This window comes from Ambystoma mexicanum, chromosome 1p (assembly GCF_040938575.1).
Source record: "Ambystoma mexicanum isolate Mex_15411 chromosome 1p, UKY_AmexF1_1, whole genome shotgun sequence".
Lineage (NCBI taxonomy): Eukaryota > Metazoa > Chordata > Amphibia > Caudata > Ambystomatidae > Ambystoma > Ambystoma mexicanum.
Window position 1 is genome coordinate 979,615,108 of NC_090921.1, and position 17,873 is coordinate 979,632,980.

General features: G+C 44.0%; 1 protein-coding gene across 1 annotated transcript in view; it reads left to right on the top strand.

Moving 5' to 3' along the window:
• Positions 1 to 17,873, top strand: part of DRC7 (dynein regulatory complex subunit 7) — an 862,568-nt gene that overhangs the window by 62,716 nt on the left and 781,979 nt on the right. The window contains exon 2 of the mRNA XM_069654252.1: positions 11,378 to 11,653. Within this exon, the coding sequence (XP_069510353.1) occupies positions 11,412 to 11,653 (242 nt within the window). The 5' untranslated portion in view covers positions 11,378 to 11,411. The remainder of the gene's footprint in view (positions 1 to 11,377; positions 11,654 to 17,873) is intronic.

The following is a 17,873-nucleotide window of genomic DNA, read 5'->3' on the forward strand; positions in this document are numbered from 1 at the left end:
CTGCATCACCAGGTCATTTTACATGTCATAATTGCACCCATATCTGATGTGTCAGGATATTGTACCCTGAGAGCCCTCCAAACATCTGCGCTACAATTACTGAATGGCGATCCGTCGCGCGCTGTGTTTTGTGCAATCGCACTTGAATATCCCGCTCTCCTCCATATGTCATCAGCCCTCTCTCCAAGAATGGCTGCCAGGAGACCTTTTATGTCTGCTATGGCCAGCGTATTTCCTCCTGTCAATTTTTCTAATTCATATATCCATTTCCCAGCCCCCAAAGTCAAACTGGGGAATTTGCATTTTAAATTATCCTTGTCCATCTGTGGCCATGGAATATACTGTGGGCTTGCCCCCACCTTTTCTAACAAGGGGAACTTCGTAAACCCCATTCCATAGTTGGATCCCATTATTAGTCTATCCATGGCAGGGACAATCGTCCCTGTCTGTCTCTTTGTCGGTAATTACCTTAACCTGCTTACGTATGGTGGTGACTCTCCCTTCTCACTATATGATTGTTCTCAGGGATGCTCAGGATATGCTATGGGATATGGCGTTCTATCTTTGGGCTGTTCCAGATCTGACCATCTCACTTCATTATCCATTTTCTCGCTTCCTTCAGGGGCACACGCGCTCTCTCCTTCTGCCCCAAGAACGGACTCTCTTTCCTCATCTGACATATCTAGGCCCCAACTAGTGTGACTGTCATCCCCTCACCCTTGCCTAAGTTCAGTCTGCTCAAAGACAATGCCTGATGTTCATCACTGAACAGGTTTCCCTCCTCACTTTGTGATTGAGGTACTGGGGATCGATCGCCATTCCCTCGAGTTTCATACTCGCTACCTCGTCTTAACTGTTGATAGACTTTATTGATCCTTTCGCCAATGCTTTCCGCCTCAAATCTTTCTTCTTCTAGCGCTACTCTAGATACCGCGTGCATTACTGCCTTTATCGGAAGTATCTCTTCCACTATGTCCCATCGTATTTCTGGGCTTGGCCTCATTTGTTCTTTGCAGATGAGACTGGCATTGAAACCTCGCCATCTCCTTTTTTGTCTATTTCTTCATCTACTTCCCTTTGCTTTCTTGCCTCCCTTCTAGCTCTCTTCCTCTTGCCTTCCTACTTCTCTCCTTACTCCTTACCTTCTTCCCTTTGTCTCTGTAACCTTTTGTCCCTTAATCTCTGTTCTTCTTCTACCACTCTCTTCTTCTATCGCTCTTTGTCTATTTTCGTATTTTCTTTGTTCTTCTGCCCGTTCTTCATTTTCTCATGTTCCTCTTGATATATCTGCTCTCGGTCGCTCCCTGATTTTCTGCTCACCCTCTTTCAATCTTTTCTCTCGTTCCTTAACCTTTCTTTCTTGTTCGTCCTTATCTTCTCTTTGCCTAACTTCCTCAATGCTTTTCCCGTCTGTCTTGAGTAATATCTGCCCTCCCATCCATTCATTTTGCACGAGCTCTACCTCGTCAGCTTTCTTTTTCTCCCTTCCATCTCTTTATTTCTCTGTCTATATCTGTCGATAAATTCGACGGCTCACCATTTTCTTCCTTGTCTTATGCAATCTTATAAATCTCTATTCCTTTCTTCTATTCTCTTCCGGACTATCGTCACTACTGCAAGCAGAGGGTTCATATATTGGATTACTATACCCGTTGCTGCTCTTAATTCCTTTAAAGATACACTCCTATCTCTTCCGTAGCAACACTCTCTGCTTCAGGCAAGGTAAGGGGAGCTGAGGGCTCAACGCCTTCCCCCTTATGCTGATTATGTATCCACTCCTCAGGTGGCAGGTTTGTTTGTTTCTTTTATTTGTATTGCGCACCAGACCTGAGGGTATTAGGGCGCAGTGGCTACAAGAAAGCTCTCGGCTTAGTTACACATGAAATATATACAAGTCAAGGAGAACAAGGCAATACAATTACATGATATCACAAAAAAGAATACAGGCAGGTACAGGCAATAAACTATGGGGTATATTACAGCTCTACAGTGTGTGAGCATGGCATTATTAGTCATTATCTTTAAGCCAATTGATGCAGTTCTATCTAAAGTTCCTATCTGATTGATCAGCTCGTAAAGAGTGGGGGCAGAGCGTTCCAGAGTTCTATTTCCTTCTTGATACATCTTCCAAAGCTCTAAAATCCCTAATCGTTTCTCTAATTTCTTCCCTGTGTATGCAGCGTGCAAGTATGTGGTCATGTGTTGCAATACCGCTCTTGCCAATGATCCCCCTTGTGCCACGGCATGAACATTTCATCTGCTGTACCCTTTACCCATTCTGCACTGTACTGTTTGAGCTTGGGCATATGTTTTGGCAGTGTCTTGCATAAGTGCATGAGAGGAGTATCCCCCATAATGATAAGTCTCACTACAAACAACATTTAGACTTGTCAGACATTTACACATTATGAACACTGTGATCAAATGTCATCACCTTTACTTTTTACCCCACACAGGGTTTAAGACATTACCTTACGCAGTCCTGACTGTGTGTTTTATATTTTACCCTACTCCCGCTGGAGTCTGAAATGTCTTCTTCTAATTCCCTTGAATTAGGACTCTTAGGCGGCCTCTCTAATCTCTAAAATTATTTCCTGTTACTCAAAAATGATCACAATCCCGTCCCTTTATTTTGCCATTCCCCACCATTCGTTTAATCGACTTGAGGCCCTTGGTATCGACTCCTCCTCCAATCCGACCACTTCGCATTCCGACCGCAGAGCACCCATGGAAACTTAGCAGGGATTTCTTCAAAGGGGGACCTGCCCACTGTCTCGGTTCTTTTTGTACGTTTATTTCTATTTGGCCGTTCTCCACAGGAAACTCTGCGATCTTCCACCTAATGGCAGAGGATGCCTGATCATCCGAAAATCTGGAGCTGAACTAGTTTGGATCTTTGAACCATCCACACCGCTACCATGTGAGTTTAGGGCCCTTTAGGAACGTGCATGCAATGGATGGGATCACACAGAATAACTCCAAGTCTAAATAACCGAACAAACTCAGGAAGATGGCAAAGTACTGTTTTATGATCAATTATCTAAAACAGGGAGTTTACAACGAACATCAACGGATGTACACTCAGGTTCTCTCAGCGATCTTTTCACAAAACGTAGTAAAAAATACGTCAGAGGTGACGTCATACTACTTGGCAAATAATGAAAAACCTCCTAAGAGTCGGGATTGGCCTAAGGGGAACATCTAAGTACACATTCTATAGGAACTAGGAATGTGATTGGCTGTCCACTATCAGGTGGACAACATATGCCTAACTCTAAAACATGTCATCTTCAGAAACATTAGATACACAGTTTCTCATTGGTCTTCAAACTATAAGGTCCTTCATTATATGGACCACTACAATTGGTTGGCATGCTTGTGCCATGTCTGGAACATTCGGTTCACTTAGCAGCACGTAAGCCCAGACCCAGGTACAGGGAAATGGTGCATGACACTACCTCCCCACCCAATTACCCCAGCATCTCTCATCGCCTTGCCTTTGCCATGAAGATTGTCTTTGAACTTGACCTTGCAAAAGTATCCTTGTCTTCAGAATACATGGGAGTGTCAGCACTCACTATCGTGTTCTGGAAATCTAAGTTCGAACTCTATTTTCATCCTTGGCCCACGTGACAGGCGACCATGATTTGGTCCATTTTCCATGTTTTCTTTCTTTGCACCTTAACGTGGGATGATTCATCCTTTGCACGTTCGCTCCTTTCCGGAATAGATAGCTGACCTTGGCTGCTTCGGTCTTGACTCCAGGCCAGACAACCTCGCCGTGCAGCTCCACGCCGAAGCGGACCACAGAGCCCCGATTCTTTGTTCAGGTCATTACGGAGGTAAGCCCCCGCACCGTTGGTTATCTTGACACTGCCTGAAACCTTGCGGCGCTCCCTCTTCAGAAGTGTTGTTCCGTACTACTGTTACTCTGTTGTTAAGATGCGTCTCTAAATCTGGCCACCCCCCCAACCGTTGAAAACCCTGCCTGCATATTATTCCAGCTGTTTGTATTGTAGAATGCTCCTTCCGATACATGTATTGCCCACCCTCTGCCCATCCTTACTTAACCATACATGCCTTATCGTATGCCTTCCTGTCTCAACCCAGTAACCACCCAGACAACACAACGTGTGCACTGCCAGCAGGCCCCACAAATACTAACACTAGATTATGCCCCTAATTTTATACTCGCACCTCGACTGCGTTAAGATGCCTATGGCTACCAGCATGGACCCTTGTGACTCTTGCAACAAGCCTGCAGTTGATTAACTTGACTGTGCCCATGTGATTATCATATTGTCCTGTGTCCACCTGATCACTGTTACTAGCCTGTGCTTACGTGATATTCACATCTAGCCTGTGTCCACTTGATTAGCATTACTAGCCTGTGCCTACGTGATATTCACATCTAGCCAGTGTCCACTTGATTACCGTTACAAGCCTGTGTCCACTTGATTACCATTACTAGCCCGTGTCAACTTGATTATCATTACTAGCCTGTGCCTACGTGATATTTACATCTAGCCTGGGTCCACTTGATCACTGTTACTAGCCCGTGGCCACTTGATCACTGTTACTAGCCCATGTCCAATTGATCACTGTTACTGGCCCATGTCCACTTGATCACTGTTACTAGCCTGTGTCCACTTGATTATCTTTACCAGCCTGTGCCTACATGATATTCACATCTAACCAGTGCCCACTTGACTACTGCAACTGCCCACTTGACTGTTGCAAACAGCCTGTGCCCATGTGATTAGCAACATATTATTTTCACTGCCCCAGGCACACGACTATTGACTACCACTGCAAGTTTTTCGCCACTTCCCAACTACCTGCTTGCACAACCTAACGCATCAAGCCACACCAGCTGATATAACATCAGCATTACAGTGCCCGCCAACTGGCCCTTCAAACATCACTGTCTAACCTTGCTCTAGCACTAGAACCTAGCCATGCACCAACTCATACTAATTCTCACGAGTTTACTTCTTAGCCTTGCCGCTTCTACTCTATGCACAATGGCAGCATCTACTGCCGACACTACTGCATCTGACTACACCAAACACTTACAACCTAACGCCAAACCTTACCATGGAGCCACACTCTTAACCTGTCCATGGCTGCCAGACTTCCTTTATCGGACAGCGCCATGCCCACTACTTTCCTACCTCAGCTAGACCGAATAGCTACTAAACACAACAACCTTACTTCACCTACTCCTACTTATGCCCTGCTACCAACCCCAGCCCAATGGATTAAACTATATGCTTCCAGACCTACGCCTAACCAACCTTGCCCTACCATAATCAGAAACTCCAGACTTGGATACAGACTCACTAGAGTCAACCATTCATCATCTAAGAGTACCAATAAAACCCTTACCAAAGACATACCTACTTGCCCAACACAAGCAAATATATCTATGTAATAATATCTTGACAACTAAAACAGATCCTGAGGGCATACCTCCTTTAAAGGGGGACTCATTAATGTCAGATCCCTAACAGCCCATGCTCTTGACATTTGCTACCTCATAATCTCAAACGACGTCGACGTCCTAGTTATTACAGAGACCTGGCTCCAGACCACATCTGGTCCCCTGCTCTCACTTGCCATCGTGGACAAATACACCATTACCAGGCAGGATAGGACGTCTGCAAAAGGAGGAGGCATCACATTTATTGCTAAAACAGCGCTAGGACTAAGGCCCATCCCTAACCAAACATTCCACTCTGGAGAACTCCTTTCGATCAAGGTACCTATGTTGCCTACGCAAACTATAACCATGCACATTATGTATAGTGCTCCGGGTCCCCTATCCTCCTTCGAGGAAGATAAAACTCTACTCCTCACAGCCAACTGAAACCCAGGATCTCAAGTGATCTTTCTGGGAGACCTCAACCTAGGTCTACATGACCCTAAAGACACCAATGCATCAACCATCACTAACAGTATCTCAGAGTTAGGCTTCCCACAGCGTATCTCCCAACCTACTCATAATAAAGGTAGACTTTTAGATTGGATCACCGACATCAACTGTGACATTAACATCCCCTCCAACCACCCTTGTGAATGGTCCGACCATCACATTATTCTCTTTACCTTACAGGACGGCAACCACTCTAACCTAGATAAGCCTGTGGCACCTCCTAGACTCTCAAGAAACATGTGCAACATAACTACTCAAAAGTTACTCCCGCTCCTTCAACCCACCACCTCAAATGCTGACCCAACCTCTCTAGTGGACTCTTACAACACCACCATACTTAATGCCATTATAGGAGTGCTCCCTTAAAAATGCAGAAAGCTACACCATGCTCGACTTTGAACACCTGGTTCACTCTATACCTCAGAACCTTGCGTAAGAACAAAAGAGCTGCAGAAGCCTTATGGAAAAGCCTCCCCTCAAAAACTAACAAAGATAATTTCCTAATAGCCTTTTCCAGCTACAAAACAGCAATCATCCAAGCCAAACGTGACTCCTACAATGACCAGATCACTAAAGCTAAATCTAATACAAAAGAACTATTCAGCATCCTCTGAGAGCTAGAATCCCCCACTGCTCCTCCCTTAACATGCACTAAAGACTTCACATGGTGCACCAATATTCAGAAAGCCCGTTCTGACAGAATTGAGCTCCTACAAACCAAAATAGAAACCAAATAAAACAGTCTGCCCACCAACACCAACACACCCCATCTCGCAACTTAAATACCCCCACCTGACAAACGTGACCTGCTCAGGTTCTCTCCCCTTTCCACCAAGGATGTCAAGGACATAATCATGGGCCTGAAAGCATATAGATACCTGGGTGATGCCTGCCCAGCAACAATTATTAAAGAGACAGTGAAGGATCTTGCACCATTTATTTCAACACTAATGAATGCATCTTTTGCAACTAGCACAGTACCAACTAATCTGAAGGACACATTGGTCCTGCCACTTTTAAAGACACCTTCCCTCGACCACAATCTCCTGACGAATTATAGACCAATCACCACTGTACCCTTCATCCTTAAAATTCTGGACAGGGCTGCTTACCTACAGATTCAGCATCAATTGGCAAGCAAAAACTTGCTAGGGCTCTGTCAATCAGGTTTCAGACCCAGATATGGCACGGAGACAGCCATGCGAGACCTAGTAACACAAATGGAGATCAAAAAAGACAAAGGCAGTTTAGCACTCCTCTTGTTACTAGATTTATCAGCGGCCTTTGACTTGGTGGACCACAAAGTTTTATGCAACCACCTCTCATCCGCAGCCCCTACAACATTTTCACTAAGCCCCTCTTTGACGACTAGTTAGGTGTCTCCTACACAAATTACGCGGACGACATCCAAATCCTTATCTCGATTTCTGGTGACTATAACACAGACTCCAAACCCCTAAACGACATCTACCTAATCATCCAAGCTTGGATGGCCAAACATGAACTATGGGCCTCATTACAAGGAATGTGGTAGAGTGATAACGGCGCCAGGAGAGCTGCCGGCGCCGTTATCACTCTACCGCCCCCTTACGAGTTCTGCTCGTGGGTGCCACTAAGGACGCCTGGTCAGACCAGACGTCCTTAGCGGCACCCGCGAGCAGACCAGGATGCTAACAACGGACCCGTCATTAACGGGTCCGTTGTTAGCTTCCTCCCCATTCCCATTGAGCCCTATGGGGGCTCAAATGGGAATGGGGATGTACCGGGTCCCAGGAATGGGAATTACCGGGCCCGCTAAGTTTGGCATGGCCCAGTAATTCCTTATTTCTGGGACCCAGACCCGGTATCCAGTTTGGGGGTAGCCATGCCGGTAAGTACGGCATGGCTACCTCCAAACTCCTTATGAGGCTGTATGTCTTAATGACGATAAGACAGAGTTGCTCCTTGTAGGTACCCTAGCCAGATTTAACAGACCGGACAAACAATTCAATGTATTCAATATTGACGGCAATAATATCATGGTTTCCAAAGACGTAAAAACCCTGGGCATCTACATTGACTCCTCCATCTCACTGACAAGTCAAATGAACGCGACTGCCTCCAGCACTGCATACACGTGTAAGCTAATCAGCGCCTGCAGACCATTACTGACCACAGGTAATTGCATCACCCTAGCCTGGGCTCTAGTCCTATCTAAGATACTGCAATGCCGTCTATCTAGGTACTAATCAATACAACTTCAAAAAGTTACACATTTTTCAGAATAACGCGCTCAGATTAGCGATTAACCACCCTAGATAACACCATATCTCAGAGCTGATACGTAGTGTACATTGGCTATCAGTCAATCAAAGAATCAAACTTAAAACCCTATCACTTACCTTCAAATGGCTAAACAATCTAGCACCCAAGTACTTGTGTGACAAATTCATACGTAAATCCTCGGATCGACCTATTGGATCCTCACAATTTAACTGCCTCATCATTCCTAGGTTCAAGCTCCAAAAGGCAGGAGGCAGAAGTTTCCCGGTCCTAGCGGCCAAAATGTGGAACTCCCTACCTGCAACCCTTAGAGCCGAACCTTCCTTCTGCAAATTCAGAAATAATGTAAAAATCTGGCTCACACTGAATTAATCGTAAAAAACTTTCACTAAAGATACTACCACCTACTGACTTGACTACCTTGTGATATAATCCCGTACACCTTGCCTAAATTGTAAATCTTTCTTATACTGAATCAGTATAGGCAAAGTAAACACTTTGCCTTTACTGCAAATCAACCTGCAATTTCTTGTAAAATTCATTGTATACCGCTTGTATTCTTACCATGTAAACACTTACACTATGGGGCTCATAAGTGTGGCGGGCACGAGATGAACGGTGCCGGTAAGGCACCGGCACCATTCATACTGGGCCATCACATTACAAGTTCTGCTCACGGGTGTGCTCTGCACGTCTGGTTAGACCAGGCGTGCAAGAGCGGCACTCATGAGCAGAACAGGATGGTAGCAACGGCACCGTTATGAATAGTACCACTGCTACCATCTCCCCATTCCCATTGAGCCGTATGCGGGCTCAAATGGGAATGGGGACGTACCAGCACCGGGTCCCGCGCAAGGGAATTTCCGGGCCCTCCAAGGTCGGAATGGCCCGGTAATTCCCCTTTCGCGGGACCCGGAGCCGGACCCGAGTTTGGAGGTAGCCATGCCCTTTTTAAGGGCATGGCTACCTCCAAACTCGTAATGAGGCCCATATGTCTCTTGTAAATATCTTTCCTATGCAATTGTAAATTACTTATTCTATGTAATTGTAAGAAATGCGCCCAGATGCCGAAGGGCTTGGTGCGCTATATAAATAAAATACAAATATGATTCAGCGTATTCTTGCTGCAACAAAGTTTTTCCTTTCTCTCCTCATTGGTCCTGGCTTACTAAATTCATGATCACAGATGTCCAGCTCCTATACAATGGCGGCTTTGCCTGCATTCTATTTACTACGTATAGCCAGCTTCTATGATCGCTTCATTTACTTGCGTTTCAGCATCTGTACAATTGTTGAACTGTTAATTTTCTGCAGCACTTTGTGCACATGGAATCCTCTTCTTCGTATTTAAAAGTTCACTTAACTCTTTACTTCGTCATTAGTTTCTGTAGGACCTATACATCCTCTTTAGCCAGTATCTTGGGACGTCGTCTTATGTCTCTTGTGACATCACCTGCTTCTTTCCTTGCTCTTTTTCATATTCCTTCAGGGAGTTCCTCCCTTAGGTTGTCATCACTTTGGGGATACATTCAATAGGGGTGTCTCAACTAGTATCTTCTTTCAAACACACGCTGCAGTATTGGCACAACGGCAAGTGTCAAACAACGGTCTCATTCTTTCAACATATGGGAGGAAAGGGGGCCGGGTCTCCTGCAGAGGTATATAGATGCTCCTCTACAGTTTCCCTTACTTTCCCCATGTTGTGTCTATGGGTAATCTTCACTGGTCCTAGTTGCATCCTCCTCATCTCAGTATTTGCTGGAAATGGGTGGGGAGATGGGGTGAGATTGGAAATACCCCATGAAGGCAGAGGGAGAGTAGGTTGGGGTATTATTGGGAATGGGGGAATACCATGTCTTGCCCTTGGGTATCCACCTCCCAATCCCTCGTGACCCTCCGCTCAGGTGATCCTCCCTCGCTTGTCCACCTCCAGTGTCGGGATCCAAAAGTGATGGACCGTCCCTGGCCACCTGAATGGATGATTTTATCAGGGCTTTAATGTGGACCCCAGCACCATTTCCTGACTGTCAATGAACAAGGAGTTTCTCGCTATTAGCACCTTTCCATAAATTCCAGATTTCTTATATATTTTTTAAAATTGATAATGACTTGGTTGCCATTTCTCAACTTAAACAAAACACAAAATAAAATGGCTTCCAATGACACAAGGAGAAGGGAACTGCAGGCAGTCCCTTGTCCCTTTCCATGATAGCCGTTTCCTTGCAGAGGCAGGACACAAGACTGGAGGAGAGAAGATCACACACAGGCAATGCAGGCGCAGGTAAATTAGGTGGTAGTGCCGGGTTCATATTACAGGGAGTTGGGGCGAAGAGACAGGTTAGCGTAGGCTTTTTCTCCGGGATGCAAGATGGAGGAATCCCACTGCACGGGGGGATTAAGAGACAAGCAATACCATGAGGTAAAACCTGCATTTTAAGCTCCCTGATTGGCAGGGAGGTGTCATTACGTAACTCCTCGGTTCTAATAAAATGTATTTATTAGTTGACTGCTCTCCTGTATGAAATTCCAGCAGTGCACGAAATAAACGTATTTCCATAAACATCGTCTTATCAACTAGTGCCTGTGAATTGTTATAGACAGTTTACTACAGAGGAAAGTGAGAAGCTTGGCATGAATTTACCTAAATTCTGTAGCCAAGTCTGGAATTTTGCTCTGTGTTGGCACAAGCAGCTGCATTGCGATGTCACCACTCACTATCATAGGATATTGCAATTGAGTTGTGCTGAAATTTTCTTCTTATACGTGAGTAGTGATGTCACACCTAGACTGCAAGAAGACAAGTATTTACAACCATTTATACAGATGCGAGTTTACAAACATTATAGAGTTGTTAACATGTCTCTGTTTTGTAATCAATTCTACACTATTACTAGTCCTTTGTAAGTGAATTGCTGTTTATAATAGATTGTTTCTCGTATGTTATAAGGCTTTTTGTAAATAAGTGAGGAGTTAATGCATTGTAATATTTTCAGTGTGTTGGGTGTATACAAATGTATGTGTTGTGAGCAAAATTGTTATATCTATGTAATGTTATAAAAGGGATGATTTGTAATATATCCAAGGTTATTATCAGGCCTGTTATAAATGTGGTGTTATTTGAGGCTACTTGTGCAGTCTTATAAAGGCTGTGCTAAGTGGATAAACTTTTATTCCATGCAGATTTGTTTGCAAGCTCAGGCAAAACAATATTGAAATGGAAGACATTAAAGAGCAAGATGAGAAGTTGGAAGAGGAAGCAGCGGTGGAGAAAGATGAAGATACGGACGTTGATGATGATGTTGACGATAAGGAGAATGATAAGGATGATGATGAGGAGGAGCAGGAAGAAGATGAAGATGAGGATGAAAGTGAGGACTTCATCCTTAGCCCAGAGGAACTGGAAGATCTGGAAGAGAGCCTTGCTGAAATTGGAATTGACAAGCCAGATCACAGGCGGTAAGAACCCAAAACTGTAATATACCTTCACATTACATGAACAAACACCTCTGGAGAATATATGGCAGTCGACTGCATCATGTGATGCTGTATTATTGATATAAGTGTCATGAACTATGCTTTGACATCACCACTTAGTATGCTCAAATGTAATGAGAAAAACGTATACGCCACTGACATATTGGGCACATTCAAGGGAGTGGTAGTAAAGAGACATAGGGCATAACTCTGATACTGTTGGTCTTTCTTTGCAGAATCAAATGTGATAGCCCAGTAACCAGTTGCTTCTTGTTATAGACTTACCTAGTACTACTTCTTCAGTACTCTCTACCCGATACACCTACTCGATTTTGCAACTTGAAGAGGGATGGGGAAGTTTACCCCCGCTTCCCTCTCCTATAAAATACATGACACGGAAGAAGGCTTGGAGACAGTGTGATCACCCGTATTATTTCGGACCGATTCCCAGTGCTCCTATGGTTGACAAGTAAGTTGAGAGGTACCCCTGCAGCCAACCCTATAGGCCAAATCTATACAAATCTACCCCAGAGTGGACGAGGAGCGCCAGGCTGCAACCAAAGACACCTCAATTGACAGTACCGATTAAAGCGCCAAGAAGCCATGTTGCTGACATCGATAGAGACACCCCGACCTAGCAGCGTTACTCACAAAGCACACGTGCCATCCGCACTTCAGGATATAAACACGCACTATACACGAAGAACACGAGCATACAGTTCTATAGTTAGAGGACAGTTACATACACATACTATCATTGCTTTTATTATGTTGCCATTAGCTAAATACAGCAACGCAGAAACCGTAAGAAGCCAGAGATCCTCAGCAAAGCTTGCAGATGCTTATATGTGAATAACCTTATGGACTGCAGGAGCATCTATGGGACCTGACAGGGCCAAGTGTGACTAACCTATGGGGAATATAGAATATCACAAACACTGTTGAAACTGCATAATAGTTTAGGAAAACTACAGCAGGCCACAGGCCTCTCAGCAAGAGCTGAGCTGAATTCAGGCTGAACACAGAGCAAACGTGTGGGATAGGACCCTCTGCCAAGGCCACAAGATACGGATGACATTCCATTCCCTGAACGACAGTAGTACCACCTGCAATAAATGCGAATAATTCCTCATAATTTTGAGCTGCACAGCACCAAATCATGGTCTCCAAACACGTAACCCGGCCGACGCAGACAATGGACAGCAACCAGCGATGGGAAAGGGAGCCGATCTCATGCCACCAGACAGAGGACCGCAACAAAGATGTTACAATGTGACACAAGTGTTGCATGGAGCGAACAAACACTCTCATACACTAAGGTGGTACACACAAGTTACAATGCAGACACATAGTCATTCTTATTACCTTGAAAAGGTATACCAAGAGCTGAGAACCTTTGCAGACCCCAGGACTGTGGACATCAGCTCTAGCCAATTGCAGTTTAGTATCCTAGGCGTGGGTAGCAACGGGCAAGAACCAATGGTCAGACCCTCACACTACAACATTGTTATATATAGTGATTTGGGGATGGACCAGGCTGCCATCTGACATGCGAGGGCCAGTAGACTAACATGTATAGTGTCCACTATAGGTGGTCTATTACTCAGTACCCAATCCAGTGGTCCAATAGGTTTTCTGGTGAAGAGCCCAGGTTGTAGCGTCACTCCACTGTCATTCAGGTACAAAATGGCCTGCGAGCCAGGCGAAGTTGAGTAGACCATCAATTTCTTCTGTCCCTGTACTGATCCCTGATGGTTTTTGCTGTAATAAACCACAGTTTGAACTTGCCGTTGACTGAGTCCTCTGTTTGTCCTGTGGAAGGTGTTAGGCCTTCCGAGAGTCTGCAAACTCCTAGTGGCCCTCTAGCATACCTGGGAGTTTGTTCCAACAAACCCTTGTAATGTGCAACCTGATACCGCTACCCTCTGACACTCCCCTCTGCTGTGATGTACAACCTGACACACCTACCAGCATTCACACTCACCTCTCCAGTGATATTTTTACTATAGATTCATATTCTCTACTGAACTAGTTTTTACAAAGAGCCGGAACGTTAGAAAATAATAAAACCGCTGCAGCTTCCATATGTCATTAGGACAATTTAGGACAAATCAGCAATTTCTGCTCTTTGACTTTACAGGATGTTACGATTGGTGTCCTCTTAAATTCATGTTGTTCATGTAGTTCAAGAGCAGGAATGAGCTTTTACTTCAATGGGATTAAACAGTGGGCCCGGAAGAAAACAAAACTTCCTGAATTACTGCATTTTAAACTATCTTTAGATTAGTGGATGCAACCTAAACATTTTAAGAGGCTACACTTTTTTAAAGGGCTTTGCCACCCTTTTCATTATGATAGACTCCTCAGATTACAGCTGCAGTGTACATTGCAGTCATCTCCCAGTTCATGCCCTCTGCCCTCTTGATCAAAACCCACTTCACGTTAACCTTCCAGAATTGAAAGCTGTATTTGTGATTCTGAAGTCAATCCTTCCTTCTCTCATGGAGAATCATCTCTAATCATCGAATCATCATGGACAACACAATGTCATTGGTTTATCAACTGAATGAGCAGTGTAATGAGGCAGGATAAACAGAACATTCATGCACCAAAGATTGCAAAAAACCCAGTTTTATTCTGATAACCACAAGGAAGGGTATGTAGTGGGAAACCGGGTCTCAACACAAGCAGAAGGGGTCTATTTGGGTGGAAGCATTAATGACCCCAAAAGAGGCGGAAGAAGGATATCAATATGAGCACACGTTGAGTCTCTCTCCCTGCTAGGTGGTCCCCTCACATGATCAAAATGCTAAGGATGGGGCTGGATAGTTCCCGGTCTCAGCAACCCATGTCCTTCTGACTGGCAGATGCCCAGACTTTGTTTTCTCTAATCCCGATCTTCATGGTAAGCACAAGGCAGCGAGGAAGATCTATTGGACCTGAATACAACTTAAAAGGGAGATTGTCAGCAAACAGCGGAAGGTAGGAGGAATGAAGGAAATTCTATGAAGGCGCTTTATTAAAAGGACCTGGTGTCCCGAGTCCATTGTGTCTTCCATATATTCTGTACTCCTTGGGATCCGCACACTGGAGAAAGACCTTCTGATTAATCATACTCTTAGGGATTTTTTATTGTCTTTGCAATGATCTTGTTTGTGTCATTGTCTTTGCCTTTGCCTTTGCCTTTACGCGACACCACTACCATCATGTTTTCTCCTGGATGAAGTAATGGCCTTGAAATTGCTATTGGAACAAGTCTTGGATTATAGCCCTCTAGCCCTAGGGTGTTTCACTATACATTTGGGAAGGTATTTTCCTCTCTACCAGGGTACTCCAAGGTTATAGGCTTCTTTAGTTGGCTATTCTTCACCTTCCTACGTTAAGGCAAATCCCCTGCAAGCCTCTTGTCTGAGGTTCCTAGGAGGTTCATGAGTCTAGCCTCCCATTTTAGGCTGGCCGAGTCTTTAACGTGGCTCACTTGGCTGAGCCTCTTCCAATTCTGTATTTACCTGATGACTTGTCTGTTTCGTGTGACCAACACAGGTTCTCTCCTTCTACCTCTTCTCCTCAATTCTTTTCCCAGAACAACACAACTCTCACTCTGTTACGCTATCCTAACTAGTCCTCCTTCTCTAAGTATAACACAACTCTCACTCGAGAACACGTTTCTCACACAGTATTCATCAGGGTGCATAGGCCTATTCTTGTAGAATAATTGCCCAGTGAGTGCTCTCGTTGGTGGGTCCGTTTCTATGTTCATGTATTGGTACGTGATTGGATTTTCCTTATCTATGTGTCATTTAATTGCATTTGCTTGCAGCTGTTGTGCATGTATCAATGTTGGCAATCAGCCCTGTGCAAGGTTACAAAATACTACGCGCCATGTTGGGATCTGGCGGCAGTGTAATGGGGTCTACTGCGCTGGCATTCCAAATCCATGGTTCTCATATGAGTGCAATCAAACAGATCAGAAATAGTTTATTTTGTTTCGTTAAATCATAAAACCTGGACAATAACATTAGATTAATGCAAATTTAGAAATCATATTACTTGTAAAAATCCCTAAAAATCTTTATATGACATATTCCCAATTTACCAATCTGCTAAATTCAGGTTATTTACCTGACACGTTGTATGTTCTGACCCAAACCCAAACTGCCCCCAGCTTTTCCCTGATAAGAGAGCACAACATTCTGAAAAGCAAAAACAAATCGAACAGTCAGGCCAACAGATTTCCTCTTGTGCAAATATCAATTAGCATCGTATTCGTTTTGAAAGGGGAGATATCAGAGCTGGCAAAAAAAAAAAGAAATAGCAGCCACTAAAGTAGAAACTGTTTCAGGTTATGTTGCAAAAGTTATGTGTGATTGTATGTAAACAGATGGAATATCAATGATTTAGCCTCTGCGCAAATAGCACGTAGCAGGTTAATAAGTTCTGATATAGAGGACCTCAGCGGTTTGCACAGAAGCCAATCAGCCCCAAATAATAGCGGTTCAAGTTAAAAGTGCAAAGGTATAGTGTAATATAGACAAACAAACCTGATAAAATGTCATAGAGAGTATGCCCAGACCTGGGTCACTGATGATGCCCAACAAGGCCGAAACATGTCTGGGTTGCTTGTGTTTCTGTGCAGAGGGGTCCTGGTTTAGCAGTTCAGACTCGGCTGCTTGTATTGGTGGCAGTGCCTGACTGATTTGCATATGCCTGGACCCCTTTTGCAATGGCGCAGACGGCCAAAAAATCGGTGGTGTCGAAGAGTGGCCAGAGCAGTGCCAGTGGTTCAAATTAATTCCAAACCTTCCACCCATCACTTTTTTGGTTATAGATGTCTCCCTCTGTGAGGGAGTGTATGCACAGACATGGGTCTCTTGCTAGCTGTGCCATAGGGAACCAAGCTGCACCTCACTGATAAGACCCACAAAGTCAACACATGTCTGGGGTTGCTTGTGGTTCTGTGCAGAAGAGTCATGACCTAGCAGTTTGGGCTGGGCTGCTTCAATTGGTGGCAGTGCCTGACTGATTTGCATATGGATAGACCCCTTTTGCAATGGCACTGACAGGTTAAAGAATGGTTGTGTGGAAGGTTGCCCAAAGCAAAACAGTGATTCAGATTCATTCAAAACATTCCATCCATCACTTTTTTTGGTTACAGAAGACAATCAGCATCAACTGAAATAATAGCCGTTTACGTTAAAAGTGCAATGGTATAGTGTGATAGTGATAAACAAATATGCTAAAATATCATTCAGTTAAAATAACGCAGATCATTAAAAGAATATCGACTTTGTCTCTCGAATCATCTGGCAAAGAATGCGCCTATCAACCAGGTCAAAAGTGGTACTGAGGTCCATGAAAGCTACTCTTAGAATAGTACAGTATACCATTAGTTGTGCCAATTTCAGCACAGTTCTAATGTACCTACATTTTTCAGATTAATTGAGGTTACGTTAATATCTTTTATTATTAGCACCGGTTCACGAAGTATGAGGGTGAACTTCCCATGATCTTGACTAAGGAGTTGATCACGTCAATGGAACAATAAAGGATTAATATCAGCTCAGATTATCTCTGTCATATTTTTAATACCAGGATTATAACTGCTTCAACCAGGATTGAGCAAGCATTTGGGTAATACAGACCACTTTAAAAAAGAAAATGGAATAATAATAGTGTCCATAGGTCAATATTTTCCTTAAAGGAGTAAGGAGGAGGTGTATAGTCCCTGAAATAAATCTAATGTCTATAGTATTTGTCAGGTCAGGTCACAGAAACCTTCATTATAGGCCCTCTGCGTAGATGACCCTGCACCTCCACCACACCTGCTACCACTTTTCTATCCTAGTCTTCCGATCCTCGCCTGGAAACATTTTGTTTCTGTTTCACCTGCTACCTTTTCAACCTTTGAACCATGTAAGGTGCTCCCAGACCCTTTGGGTATGGCCATTGCTGAACATAAATTCGATATAAATAATAATGTCACAGCTTCATTCTCTACATTATAAAAAGGCATTTTATTATTATTATGGTATTTATTGAGCATTTACCTGGCTTTGAGAAGCAAGAGAGTGCTTTACAGAGGTCTAGAACAATAAATATACACAACAGAGCGCTTTACAGAGGTGTACAACAGTACAGGTGAATAAGGGAGCACTTTTCAGAGGTAACAACAGAACACATATACATTGGGGGTAGGATACAG